This window comes from Buteo buteo, chromosome Z (assembly GCF_964188355.1).
Source record: "Buteo buteo chromosome Z, bButBut1.hap1.1, whole genome shotgun sequence".
NCBI classification, from domain to species: Eukaryota; Metazoa; Chordata; class Aves; order Accipitriformes; family Accipitridae; genus Buteo; species Buteo buteo.
Genome location: NC_134204.1, coordinates 10547966 through 10562902, shown reverse-complemented (window position 1 = coordinate 10562902; position 14937 = coordinate 10547966). Strand labels below are relative to the sequence as shown.

At 55.4% G+C, this 14937-nt stretch overlaps 1 protein-coding gene across 1 annotated transcript in view; it reads right to left on the bottom strand.

Moving 5' to 3' along the window:
• Nucleotides 1–3622: 3622 nt before the first annotated feature.
• DNAI1 (dynein axonemal intermediate chain 1) overlaps nt 3623–14937 on the bottom strand; it is a 136899-nt gene continuing 125584 nt past the window's right edge. The window contains exon 19 of the mRNA XM_075019832.1: nt 3623–3925. Coding sequence (XP_074875933.1) covers nt 3821–3925 — 105 coding nt within the window. The 3' untranslated portion in view covers nt 3623–3820. The remainder of the gene's footprint in view (nt 3926–14937) is intronic.

Below are 14937 nucleotides of genomic sequence, written 5' to 3'. Positions count from 1 at the left end.
GGCGGGAGGGAGCGGGCAGCGCGCGGGGCTGCGGCACCCACCGGGCGGGATCGCGCCCGGGGTCCGCACCGGCACCGACCACCGCGGCCCCGCTCCGTACCGGGAACCCGCACCCCGCACCGGGACCCGGCGCCGGCACACCGCTCCGCGCCGGGTCCCCGGGCCGGGACCCCCCCCGCCCCGGTCCTGGTCTCGGTCCCGATCTCGGTCCCGGCAGCGCCTCCCGCCGCCCGCCGGCGGGGTCCCGGCTGTTGCCGGGGCGGAGCGGAGGCAGGTAGGTAACGCCGGGGCCCCGCGAAGGGAGGGCGGGTTCGGCGGGACCTGTTGCCGCCCGGTGCCCCGCTGAGGGCCGGGGGCTCCGCGGGTGTCCCGCTCCTCGGCGGGGCGGGGGATTAGAGGCACCGGGGACCCCCGAAACGGGGGCTTTGCCGGGCAAAAAGCAGCAGGGGGGGCCGCCCGGCCGGCCGCTCGCCCCGTTTTGGGGTGCGGGACCTGGCAGCGGGGTGCGGGGGGCAGGAGCAGCAGGTGGAGGGTGGAGAGGTGACAAGAGTCGGGCCAAGGCCCCCCGGGGTCACCCGGGGGTGCCCCGGGGAGGGGGGTTTGGGCTGGGCTGAGGCAATGGGTCTCCCACTGGGGACACCTCCAGGTTGGTGGCCCTGGCAGGGAACGGTGGGGACAGCCGGGGTGTGGGGTGCTGGAAAGGTCCCCCCAAACAGCAGCTGACCTGGGAGCTGCTGCAGCCTCCAGAGCCCCCGGGGTCGCTGCCCGCCGGCAGCCCCGCAGCCCGCCCGGAGGGGCTCGGGCAGCTTGTCCCCTCGTGGTGATGACGGTGACTTTCTCCCTTCCAGGTGGAGGAGGGAGGAGAGGGGTCCCCGTGTCCCCGCTTCTCTGCTGGAGAAGGGGAAGCCGAGAGAAAGCTCTGATCAATCCTTCCCAGCGGAGCGGTGAAGCTCAGGACACAGCTGCGAGTGGCCAAACTGCGACAGGGCGACGCCGTCCCGCTGCCTGGCTTGGCCCGATCCCCATCCCACTGCCAGCACCCCCACCATCCCTTTTGTCCCCTGCCAATGCCGGCGGGTGAAGGCTGCGCACTCAATCGCTGCGCTGGCATCCCAAGCGTGGGGCCGAGCTGCGGGACCCGCTTTTTCCCACGGGACAGTGGCGATGGGGGCTGCTCTCTCCACCGGTGCGGTCGTGGCAATTTCTTTTAACTGCATCATTGCGTTGCTCATCCTCATCCTCTTCCTCATCCTCTGCAAGGCCTGCAGGACCCCCTCGTGCCCCAAGAAGAGCCCAGCTTCTGATGTGGATGAGGCAAGGAACGAAGAGAAGTACCTACTGCAGCCCTGAGCTGCCTGGGGACTTGGGTACCAGGCTGTGCCGAAGGAGTCGTGCCAGCCTGGATGCCTGCACTGGGACTGGGGCGCTGGACTGGGCACCAGGAGAGCAGAGGGGACACCGAGCTGCTCGCAGGGGCCGTGACACGGGGCACAGCCCTTCACCTGCTTGGTTTTGGTGTGTGAAGTCCCTGCGGATGCCCGCTGTCACCATGGGGATAGAGAGACAGCAGCCGCAGACGTGCTACAGGGACAATCCTGCCTGTCCCAGGGGCCAGCGAGCACAGCAGGAGCCTTGCCCACGAGTGCACCCCGTGTTCGGGGACAGCCCGTCGGCTCGTCCCTGGTGCTCATGGCCCGGGCCAGTGGCCACCACGTCACAGACCTGAGCAGGGCCAGCTGGGGGCTCAGAGAGGGGAGGCAGCGGGGCTAGCACAGGCACCTGTCCCTGAGTGGGCCGGCTGGTCCATGGTGGGATGTGCCTGGGTGGACCCCAGCAGCCCTAGCCCCCCTGGCAGAGCAGGGTGCTGCCGGTCCGAGTGTCTTTGGGGATGACTCTGGGGTGCCATGTGCCCCCAGCCTCAGGAGCCAGTTTAATCTGCCCTAGCAGCCAGTTTAATGAGCCGCAGGAGGGTCTGCATGGTCTGTCCGTTCATCCCTGGTCTGTCTGTCAATCCTCTCCAGCATTATCACCAACACTGCTAGGCAAACAGCCCTCCTCCTTGCTGGGAACGTGTCCCTGCCTGCCCTCCTGCCTGCTCCCAGCTGAGGCCAGCCGGTGGGGTTTGACCTGTCCACAGACAGCAGACGTGCCCTTGTTGACATTCCCATCCCTGCTGAGAGCAGCCTGGGATGGCTTTTTGCTGGGGATATGGAGATATGGGGATATGAGTATGGCTGGACAAACAGCATTGAAGGGTCTACCAGCCCCATCGCTCCCCGGGGACCACAGTGGCCCTGTGGGGAGGGATGCTGGTGGTCTGGCTTGTCCCCAAGCCTGGCAGCTGCATTCCCTCACCCTGCCTGCAAGTGCTGTGGGTTTCGGAGGGTTCTGCCCTGCCCATCCTACAGCCAAGCAATCAGCAAGGTCCATGCTGGCACAGCTGCTGCAATAAGGGGACAGAGGGGTGGGCTGTGCTGGGAGGGATGCTGGCCAGGGTCCCTGCACAGACTTGCCAGGCCTGGCAGAGCCTGTGGTCCCTCCCCTTGTCAGGTGTAGCTAACGCATCCCTTTGCAGCGTTGTTTTTACTAGACTAATAAACCAATCGTAGGACCCGAGCGGTGTCTCTGACCTCTGCCCAGCGCCTGAAAAATCTGGGGCAGGCAGTGTGTCCTGCCCGTCCCACAGGGCTGGGGAGCAGCTGCCCCAGGGCTGGTGGCCAATGTCCCTGCAAGACTGCGGGTGGTTTGCTGGGTGATTGTGACAAGGAAGGACTCACGTCTGCATCCCCCTGTGGCTTTTAAATGCTGGGTGAGAAACCTGGCCGGGTATTTCATGCCCACAGCATGTCTGCCTGGGCTGGGGGCATGTGTCTGTCAGCAGGGAGCACACCTCAACCCCGGTGCTAGGGGCACCGAAGAGTTTCCAAGCCGTGGCCTTAAGTTACAAGGATGTTTGGGGGGGGGCACAGGCCAGCTGAGCAGTTGGAGACCTGCCACAGCTCCTGCCTGGTGGAACGAGCACCTCTGGTCCCCAGTCCTGGCAGCTGTGCGCAAGGCTCCAGCGGTGACAGCCCGTCCCTGCTCATCAGCATGCGGCGAGGCCATCGCGGCTCCTGTTGCCACCGCAGCCACGTAGTAGCTAATCCCTCTGCTGCAAAGCGCCGGAGTGCTGGGAAGGCTCTGCAAACCCCAGTGCCCAGCTATTCCTGCAGCCGCCAGCTGGGCAGAGGCGGCCGAGCCCCCCTGGGGAGAGCAGAGCTGTGAGCATCCCAAAGCTGGTGGCCAGCAGCTGTTGTGATATGGCTGGGGTGATGGCACATCCCTCTCCCACAGCCATGGGGGGCCAGGCCAGCTCTCCAGCCACCCTCTGGCTTAGGCTGCCACCCCAAAATCCAGGGGGCCGTGTGTGGCCGATCCCACAAATGGTTGTGGGGCTGCAGCTCAGTGCTCGGTCTCTCTGGCCACCACTCACTGGCTGCCATCAGGCTGCAGCCCTGAGGTTTCCCTAGGGCTGGCAGGACCAGCCCTCACCTGCCCTCCATGGGGCTCTCACCGGGCGCAAGCCCAGCCAAGAGTGGGGAAAAGCTGAGGGTTGTGCGGCTCTGGGGGAGCAAGCATGGTGAGGTCTGCCTGACCCGAGACAACTGCACACTGTGGCTCTCCCAACACCTCTGTTTATTTGTCCAGGCACAGAGGCAAAGTGTTCCCACTGTGCAAAGAGTGGGTGGCTCAGTGCCCGTGGCTTGCATGCCAAGCAGCAGCCGATCAAAGCTGGGCTTGTTTGGCCGGCGGCCCCCGGCAGAGCTGTTGTTTTCCCCGCTCACTTCTCTGCCTTGCTCTCTGGCTCTCTCACCAGGTTAAGCAGCTTGTCCAGCTTTGCAATTTCCACCTCGGGGCCCTTCTTAACCTCCTGGCCTTTCTTCTCCTGTGAAGAGAGCAAACGGGGCAGAGCTGTGAGCAGGGAGGACCTCAGGGATGGGGAGGTGTCCAACACGGAAGGGGCTGCTGGGTACTGTGGCCCAGCTCCCAGCCCTCACCAGGGGCTGATCCACATCTACCTGTCCCTGTATTTCAAGCCCAAGGTGCCATGAGATGTGTAAAAGCCCCCATGGGCTGGGGCAGGGCAGTAAGGAAGGGTTTGGGTGGGGATGGGAGTGGATCTGTTGATCCACAGTGACACAAACCCTCTTCTGCCTCTCTCCTCCCAGCCCTTCTCAGCCCCGTGGGACTGGACCGCCCTCTAAGCCCCCCAGCTTTTCCCCCAGACGCCGGGGAGGTGCCAGGCGTGCACGACTCCCACAGCAGTGACACTGATGCAGATGTCCAAATCTCCCCCAAACGGTCCCACCATGCCCATCCCATGCTGGTTCTGCTGGGCAGAGGCAGCCACAGGTGTGGGGATTGGCCCTTTTGCACCCAAATGGCTTTTCCTATGAGGGCAGGTGGGTGCTGAGAGCCCCTCCCCGGTGGGATGTTAGCTCCTCACTGAGGCTTTTCTGCCCCTGCACACACCCGGAGCAGCTGTGCCTCGCAGCTGTGCCAAACCCAAGGCATGCCCCAGCATGGGCAGGGAGGACAAGCCTCTCCCATGGTCCCCCAGCACCCGTCCCACCCCTCCCAGCAGCTCTCTCCCTGAATGCTAGAGCAAACCACCAGCGTCTTGGGAGAAATCACGTAGCACGAGGGAACTAAGCCTGTCCAGTTCAGTCCTCACTTGCTTGGGAGCAGCAGGAGTTTCCAGGCCTGACGGGGGATGATGTCCCTGCTAAGGGCATCAGTGCCACCCAGTGCTCCAGGCAGAGTGTGTGTCCCCCCGCTGTGGGCTGGAGCATCAGTGCGTTGCTCTCATCGGAGCTTGGGGCCTTTGGGAAACTGATAACCAGATTTGGGCTCTCCAGGTACATATTATGGCAGAAACAGCTGCAGCAGAGGAATTTTCCAGCCTGTGTTCAGCCCACCAAGCCTTCCTGCAGCTGAGCATTTACCCCACAAGGTTCCTTCAAAACAGCAGCCACCCAGTCACTGCACCCCCATCACTCAGTGCTGCCTTCTGCTCACAGCCTTCCCCTGTGCCAGCCTGCCAGCTCTCACCTTGCCTCTGGATTTGCAGGAGGTCCCTGCTCCGGGGCTGGGAAGCTCCTCTGTGCCCAGCGTGGCTCTGGACACCCCACAAAGCAGATGCCAAGCACAGGCGAGCGGGTAGGCTGGTACCCAGTCTGGCAGGTGGGCTTGGGAGAGGTGGCAGTGGGTCCCCAACCCTGTGGCACAGCGAGGGGGAACATCACCAACTGGGCTTGGAGGCAGCCTGCAGCCTGCTGTGCCGGATCCTGCTGGCATCCCCAAAGCACAGCCTCTGCATGGGGATGCTCTCGGAAGGCCAAGGGAGCAGCATGCAGCATCTGAGCAAGGAGACTGCCTGCTTTCTTCTCTCCCCGCTTAGAAAAGATCAAGTCTCCTCCCACTGAATCAGCTCCTTTAATGGCCCTGCATGCAGCAATTACAAGCACGCGCCTTCCCTTCAGCACTAGAAAGAAACACCAGGGCACAACAAAAAGAAAGTCATAGGGCTGCAGGGATCTCAGTACGTTTCTCTAGCAAACATGGACATTGCTGAAGATGACTACCACTGGGAAAGAAGTTCCCAGGTGATGCCCGGACTTCTCCCTCATCCCAGCCCAGCACAACACTGACAGAGTAGAGGTTTCCTCAGCTGCTGGAGGCATGGGTGGGGTAAAAGCAGCCCTGGGGGGGGGAACAGGGACATTTGGAAACCCCTCTGTTCCCAAGAAGACAGCCCCACTCCTTGCCTGAGTGCTGGGAGGAGCCAAGGTTGTTTTTATTTACCAAGTCCATCAATTGCATGCTGGGGCAGTACTGGGTTGCATTAATGCAACTAAGTGAGCAACGCCCTTTGTGGCTCTGGTCCGGGCACTGGGAGCGATGTTTGTACTAATGGCCCACATCACAGCCGAGCATCTCTCTGAGTGAGAGCATTGGAATAAACACAGCTGCTCAGGGTATTTCAGGACTTAGCTATTTCTGCGGAAAAGCTGCTTTGCTTTCTGACAGCATTCAAAACACTCCCTTTGGCACCCTGCGTCGCACACAGCACCATACAGAGGTCCTTTGGACAGGCTAAAGAGGCAACTGCTTTGCTCAGCTGGGAAGAGGAGATGCTGAAGCCATCTCCCATCAACCTACCTCCATCCCAAGCCCCTTGCTCTCCCTACTGGTAGGGTTAGGGAGGGTCCCTGACCAATGCCTCCAGGTAGTAATGCCAGATCCATGGGCACCATGTCTGAGCCTTGCGAAGTCACCAGACACAGACAAGGCTCAGCTCCTAGTCACCGAGCTGTCCCTAAAACCTTGACTTTCACACTGGCTCAGCTCCTTTAGTGCTTCTGAGCAAGCTGCAACAAAGTCACACGCAAGCCTGTAATGAGCCGTAACCGAACCAGAGCCCTAATTTAACGCCACATAACCAGGCAAGCAGGATGACACAGGGAAGGAAAATTGTAATGTCCTTTCGGGGGCACTGGAACGGAAAGTTTCCCTTTATTCCTCCATCTGCTTTTCCCGGGGAACCTGTTCATGTGAGCTGGCCGAGCCACTGCAGGCTGACTGACGGCACCACCACAACACCACGGGATCTGCTTGGATGCACACAGCAGCATCCTACAAATCCAGGGGCTTCACCGGCATCAGGCCTCCAAGGAGCAGCCCTTCTTGGAGCAGAACTGTTGCCATTTCCCGGAGCATGTGCGATGCAGGGAAGCACTACCTTTGCGCAATGGGCTCTCCCTCCTGATGGATGCCACAGCCAGGTATGGAAAGAGCAGTCATGGGGCTCTGCCACCCTGTGTGTAACTGAGCCTGTTCTCCACCTGCATCCATGCCTACACTGCATCCCTGGGGCTCATCAGGAGCTGAGAGGGATCCGGGGCAGAGCATCTCCCCCATGGAGCTGACAGATGTAGAACTGAGCTTACATGGGAGGTCTGTCCCTGAGGAGCTCATCGAGTGGGTACCGGAGCCGCTCACAGCAGTGTTTGCATTGATTTTACTGTTAACAATTCCCAGCAGGAGAGCAGGATGCTCTTGGCTGAAATGGTGATGAGGGACGTGTCAGGAAAACTCATAGCAGGGGCAGAAGAGGTGCTGCATGGGGATGGGCTCTGCCCCACTGATGGAGCATGACCCCAGGGAGATGAGGTGTGGAGGACACCGCCTACACATCCCCATGATGATGTGTTCATGGCCCAGTCCCCCCACTGCCCTTGCACTCCCTTTGCCTTATTCCTGACCTCTGCTCTGGCTCTCCAGGCAGGGAAGCTGAGGCACGGGGCTCCTGGCCCTATAGGCAGTGTGGGCACAACTGCTGCAGGACCCTTGATGGTCCTCTCAGCCAGGTGAGTACTGAACCTGGAAGCAAAGCAGGAGGTGGAAGAGGACTGAGGTGGAGCCCCAGGGGTGAGGGCAGAGCAAGGACAAGGACGAGGATGAGGACTGGTGGTTTGAAGACCCCAGATCCATAGCCCTCGGAGGCCCAGCCCCAGCCCTCCCCATGCTGGCACATACTGAACTCTATAATCCACAATACAGGAGTCATTTAAACTGGATTCCCTGCGTCTTGGCTGATGCCTTCATTCCCTAGCTGAACAGTAAACTGCCGACTTAATAAAACTCTCCCATAAAAGCCATGATGCTGACTCTTTTCAGCATCCTTTTTTTTTTTTTTCCCATTGGTGGAATAATCATAAAACATCTGCTGTAAGGTTTCGATTAAACAAAGCAAAACATGTTTATGTTTTAAAGCAGTGAGGAAGTCAACCATGCTGGCATGAACATAGACATAAAAGTCCCCATAACTTCCCTGGGAGCAGAGGGGACCCTTCTCCCTGCTGAGTCTTGGCCAAGGGGCACAGGCCTGGCTCTGCCCTGCTGTCATCATGACACTGATAGTCCCAGTCTCTGCCATTCCTGACAGGATGGGATTTCTACGCACAGCTGTGCTGGGACAGGATCTGGACACTCTACAAAGCAGTCCAGTGACCTAGGACACCAGCTTCCCATGCAAAAGGGGTTTAAGCTTTTACAGACTGATTCTGAAGGGGCTGAGAAGCTCCAAGAAGCCACCATGGGGCTGTCCAAAACTCCCATCCTTATCCTCAGAGGGAAGGGGCACACAGGCTGTCAGATCTTCAGAGGTATGTTGCTTCTGGAGAAGACCTTTTCTTGTTCCTTCTACCCTGCTCAGGGGTGGGTTAAGGTGATACCTCCAGGGTAAGCACTGCTGCATTAGCAAAACATACCAGCAATGGGTCTGGCAAATTCAATGAATGCAAAGAAGAGAATTCAAATGCAAAGAAGAGACTTACCTGGAGCATTTCTTTTGGGAAGACCCCCAAATCCTTCATAAACACAGCAAACTTTTCCTCACAGGCTCCTTGGGCCACCAACCAAACATGCATCAATGGGGGTGTGATATGACCTGCAGCCCTGAAGCCTTCCAAAACCTACCTCATTATGGTCCTATTGCAACCCAATGCTGTTATATAGTGGGTGAAGCTGGAGTTATGCTGAGCTGGGGATGATGTCTGTGCCAGGACCACTTCTGGGCTCTCAAGAAGCCCATTTACATACAGCAGCAACGTGCTTATCAGCCACAGAGAGCCTCGAGTCACACTCACAGCCTGATTTGACAGCGTTGCTCCTGGCCCATGGAAGGATTAGCTGACAGACTGGAGATAAGGATTTAGGCTTATTTTGCTACTGTTTGGAAATAAATGACGCAGGAAATGTTCTGCTTGCGGGGAATGAAACCAGCAGAAAAGCCCAGGGGATGACTGGGTCGTTCAGGCATCAGCAATCACACAGGATCATTGGCCTCAAAGATGCTCATCCCTCCAGCTTCAGCTAAAACCTGTGCTGTTCAGGGCAAGCACCTCTCCTTGCTCCAGCTTACATACTTGACTCAGATCTCTGCTAGTATCTGCACCAGACCATGCCAAGGCATAGCAGGGCAGACAGGTCTCGTGGCCCCAGGTGAACTGCCCTTGCTTGCTGGAAGTCACCAGTGAAGCCACTGGAACCAGCCAAGACACAGAGCCAGGACCAGCCTGTGGCTAAGCAGCACATATCTGCCAGTAAAGGCGCAGGAGCAAAGGTCAGCAATATCCGACAGGCAGGAGGTGCAAACAAAATTGCATCAGACCTGGAAGGGGCTGGGCGTATCACTGGGAATAAACCAGACGGAATGGGGTGACACTCAGGGGAGGTGGGCAGGGGTCACCTCTATCTAAATCGCAGGTACCTGCCTGCAGCATGCCACAGGGCTGGCTGGCTTACAAAGACCCATGGAAGATGGGAGACATCGTTTGATGGAATGGATGGGCTCTGCAGCAGCAGAGAGCTAATAGCAAGGTCAAACCCACATCCATGGCCATAAGGGAGGACAGCCATCATCACAGCTCTGCGTCTGCTCTGCCAGACGCTGGCTGGGACTCCCCACCCTTGCTCATGTCCCTCACCAAGCAAAAGATGTGCACACTGGAGGAGCCAAACCCTTCTCCGTGGGTTTCAGCAGCCTCCGGCAAAACCACGGAGGAGTCTGAATTTTGCTTTCATGCTGACTGGTGCCATGGTGTGATCTCTACTGACCCTCAGCAAGAAGTTCAACAAATACTAAGCAGCGAGCCTCCGAAGCACGTTGTGGCAAGCTGCGCTAACAGGATTTAATGAAGCATCAAGAGTGCCTTCTGAAAACACTTGCTAGCTGGCCTGATCCAGCTGTATACCCTGGCTGAGCATGGGAAGCTGCTAAACTGCATAGCCCATTTCACAGTGACTGCAGTACGGAGCGTGGTGTCCCCAGCCCTGGGCACAGGGAAGCATGAGGAAGGTGCTGGTGGGGTGCAGGACAGGCAAGATCAGGCTCACCTAAGGGCTAAGAAAGGCTTAGCACTGGGCTCTTCTGCTTGGGCTGCCAACAAAGCAATTTGGCTTCCAGCCATGCTGAACATTCCATGTTCTTGCTAACTCCAGAGCCACAAGCAACCTCTCTTACACACCACTAATTTAGGCACCTAAATATAGCCATAAGAAGACCACATTTAGCAGCCATGCATGAAAACTTCAGTGAGCAAGGCCAAGCAGAGCACAGAAAGGGCCTGTAGCGGTCCCCACAGCTCTTCTGAACTGAGCATTACAATGACTCGTTAACTCTTTCTGAATTCATCCCAGTACCAGCTGCAGAAAGCTGCCAAAACCATTTAAAACAGTTGGTCTTCTGCCTTTTCCATATCTGACACTTATGGGTTCAAAACAGGGATGTGGTCATGATCCTCAGTTCACATACCACCAAAAAATGTCTTGAAAGTGAAGAATAAATTTTAAAGTTATACAAAGACATTATGGTCTGGAAAAGGCCAAATGAGCAAATACCCTTAACTCTGCCCTGCACAGATGCTGTGATTAGGAAGCATCAGCAACAGGCTCTCTGCTCCTTCAGGAGGTCACACTGGGCTTTGCCAGCCCTGGGGACAATTTGGCTGCACTCTAACTGTGAGCAGTGTGTGTGTGTGTGTGTGTGTGTGTGCGTGCATATGCGAGATGGAGAACAGCTTTGCCTTTGGGCATCATTACCCTTGGTCACTGAGACAAGCCAACAGCAGCCACCTTGATCAGAGCAGCCTGGTAAAATGATAAACTCACAAGGTGCACGGAAAAGATTTTCAGTTGTATCAGTTCATGGATTTCATGCTTACTGTGCAAGACAATTAGCCTCCCCTCACTCACAGAGGCTTCGTAAAAGGGCTGGAGTGGAGTAAAAAGCCCAAAAGCTTTTGCCTCCAGCCCAGGGGGTCCTGGTGGTGCAAACCACTGTTGGGATAAGGACAGAGGGATGGGATGCCCTTTCCTTCACCTCCCTGGGGGACAAGCAGTGCACCCCCCACTGCCCTTAAACTCTGGCTCCAGCCCTACGGGGTTCGGACTTTCTGCAGTGCCGTTGGGCTTTTCTGTATGGGATGGATTACTTCAGTTAGCTCTTAGCACCACTCAGTGGGAAGCCCCGTTACCCAAAGCCTGCCCACATGCTACGTGTCATAATGGCATTGGATGGAAAGGCTGGTGGGGGCATTTGTGCCTGATGTTTTAGCTGTGGGATCTCTCAGACCCAAGCAGTGGGGAGGAAGGAAGCAAGAAGCAGGTTTTAGCTGAGATTGTCCATACAAACCACCAGACAGGCAATACCTTAGCTTCTAGCTTGACTTCAAATATTGCTGCAATTCCAGTGAAACCCAGACACCAAACCTCAATGCAACCTAAACAATCCTAAAGATGCCCAGGCTTCCCTAGCTCTTGTGCCTACCACAAGGAGCCACATCTGCACCACCTCTTTTCTCTAGCTGGCAACCCTGCAGCAAGAGGTTTGAGCGGACACAGCACCCACAGGCACGTACACCAAACCCACCCAAAGGGGCAAAATCAAGAAGATGCCCTACGGTGAGCAGGGACCCTGGCAGTCTTAAGCTGCAGCCCTTGATGCCAGCTGGCAGGTAGCACCATCAGCCACCCAGCAACATTTCTTCATCACTCAGCATCTCTTTTTTTTTTTTTCTTACTTCAGCTTTACTTTAGCGTTTTTGCATGGCAGCTCTGTAAGTTGTTATGGATTAGAGTTTAATAGAAGCAACCAAATACAGATGCAAATATGCACATCTTGCAATATTTTGGTACTGCTGTTATCTCATAGAGTGCAGCATCTCATGAGAAACCATTTGCAGTTGTATGAACAGTATATTTTTAAAAGTTGCAATTTTTCCAGTACCTCTTTCTCTGGCCACCACTGTTAATATATATGTATCCCCTGTGATCACCTTTTAACTGCCTCAAGAAAGTCCAGCTGCTTTTTCTCTCTTAACATGGCACCTTCTTGAAAACTTTTGTCATGCCAATTTTTTAATACAGCTCCTAAAAATATTTGCATAGGAAATGTATTATTCTTTGCTACTAACATGAGAGCATGTGAATATACTTCACTCTGGACAAATACAAGCACACTGGAAACTGAGTTTTGCTACAAATAGAAGTGAAAACAAATGTCTTCACTCACAGATGCCCCATATTTAATAACATTAAATGCCAATGGCATGAAAGATGTATTACAACTGATACTGCTCTGTTTACTGAAAGAGCTCAGTCTGCAATCTAACGTCAAGCCACAGTGCTCTCTCCCTCTCTCCTGCTCTCCATGACTGCGCTTGAACTCAGGGACGCTCCAGAAATAGCACTAGGTATTTCAACTGCGTGAACAATTGTGTCATCTCAACGACACATTCTTGTGTGTAGGTTTAATTTAAATCACAGTGTCACCTGGAACAAGGCTAGGAGGCGTTAGTCCACTAGTCCACCCTGTTCCATGGTGGGAGCAGCTACTTTTAAATTGCTTCTGACAGATGCTTGTCCAGCACTTGACCCAGTCCTTGGGGTGCCCAGCACAATGTGCCCTGAGTGGTGGATTGTCACGCTCTGTTCCCATCACCTGCATGGCCATGTCTTTTGAAAAGCCCCAGGGACGGTGCTGCCAACCTATCTCCTGGTGATGGCTGCCAGCATGTCCCTCTCACACCCCCTGAAACCCTTTCCCTAAGCCTTTTGCTGCCATCTTAAAACCTCTGCCTTACAACCGCACTGCCTTCCTTACCCTGCCAGCCCAGGACCTGTTTAGGGGCGTGCATCTCTCTGCATCTCCCTGCATCTCCCTGCTTCCAGCCTCTCAGCTGGCCACATTTTTCTTGCTGCTCTTCTGCTTCTCATGTCCGTCAAGCACAGCACCCCAAAATGGAGCCAAGGCCTTTGCAGTGCTAAGCAGTGCTGCAGAATCAGCTCACCCCTCTCTTGCCTGTGCTCTCCCGTACAACACCTCTGCTATGGCAGGGCGCTGCTGGCAAGTGAGATTTTTTTCTGTTCACCTCCTCGTTTGATCATTCCCATCTCTTTTCCCTCTCCTCCTATTTTGCCTCTGTCCTCACCAAAGTGCATCCTGTTTACTTCAGACCGTGTCTCCCATTTGCCACAAATTAATGATTTGCACAGCTTCTCTCCACCTGCTGCACAGGAAATGGCCAGGCAAGTGATAAATGCCACACAAACACTCCCAGGCCTGGAAACCAGATACACTATTAGTCTGGACTATGTGGGACGTCACGCTAAATCGCATCAGCTACGACTGAGTTACGCTGCAGCATGCAAATCAGGGCTTAAAAGGGGCCAGAGAGAAGCTGGATGCAGGATGAGCATGGGAAATCCTGCAGCTAGAGCTGTTGCTCTTCTCCAGGATCCAACCCTGTTACAGCAGCTGAGAAATCCCTTCCTGCCCCACAGACAGACAAGGCTCAGCTATAACGCACTGCAGTGTTCCTTTGCCCTGGGAGCTCCTGGTTAGGAGCTTTGCTGGTGTCAAACCTCTCCTGAAGATGGGCTTGGCCAAGTGCTGCCTGGTGGGGGATTCGCATTGCCTCTTGGCAGCCTGCAGTGGTGTGGAGATTGTGATACATGCTCCCTGTTCATGTTCACAGTGACCCAATGGCATTGGACTGTCCATAAAGGGTCTGAGTAAGAGCTGTGCAGAGAAGAAGAGGATTCATCCTGGCCCAGCTGCAAATGCAGGGCCCAAGGACTGCATATCAGCCCAGAAGCAGACAGGATAAAGCAATGCAGGAGAAAGTCAGCAATATGCTGGGAGGCAGCTCAGGGGGTGGTCCTCTGGGGCATGGGCACCTGTGCAGCACCTTGCTTCCTTCTGGAAGATGCTGCCAGCAGTGAGCAGATCTGCTCTGACCTGATGAAAAACTGCTCTCCAGGAAGCCCAAGGCAGACCTGAGTATTGTCTGCTGGCACACAGTGATGAGGATGGTGATGGGGCTGGAGTTGGTGATGTTCCTGTCTCACCAGCAGACCCAGATTCCACACACACCGGTGACCTGTCCCTGTGCATGTCTCACTCTGGCCCTGCCGCCCAGGAGCATGGGGTCTTCTGGGTTCTGTCTGCAGACAAAGATGAGGTGCACTCTGACTAAAAAGTAGATCTAGAGCTTGTGTTTGCGTAAGCTGTCCAGGCAAAATGCAGTCATTTTAATGACAATCCAGTCTTAAGATGCTGATCTGGCTCCAGCCCAAGTCTTTGTACTAAGCTCCTTGACATCCTATTTAGAAAAGCATTATTAGAATCTAATTGCTTCATGCATATATTGCTGTTTTAATTATAACAGAAGCAGAAGAGAGATGCGAGGAGTAATCAATCTCTCTGATGCTAATATATATCTGAAGAAGGAACTGGCCATGGGAAAAGCCAATCCAACATTGTCTGTAGAAACCAGAGGGATATATTCCTAATGATCGTCCATGCTGCCAACAGCACAGTCACAGTGTGGCTAGGGGTGGCCTCCTCAAACTGCTCCCTGCTTTGAGTCGCTGACCAGGATGCTGCACCCAAATTAATTTTACATGTTCGTGGCTGTGTCTCTGTTGTACCAAAATGCGATTAGTTCAGTGCCATAGACCAGTTAAACCCATCTGCTCAGCCAGCTGCTGAAACTGATGGAGCTTCTTTGCAACAGAGTACTGCAAAATAAAGGCAGGCTGGGAAGAAAACAATGTAGAAGTCATTAAGGTCCTTAAGCTAAGCACTTCCCAAGGTAATGTTTCCATCGCTCAGCAAGTTCCACCAGTACCAAAGATAGAACAAGGTTAACGGCAGCTGACAGCTTCAGCACGACAGTGGCCAAGCTGGCAGAAGCAACTATCTGACAATTAATTGCAGGCTGAAGGACTAGAGGGAATCTGTTAGCAGAGGTTAACTGAAGCTGACGCGCATGCCTAATACTAAGCGGACAGATTCACTACATTAAGAGAACAACAGTGGTACAAAGCCTA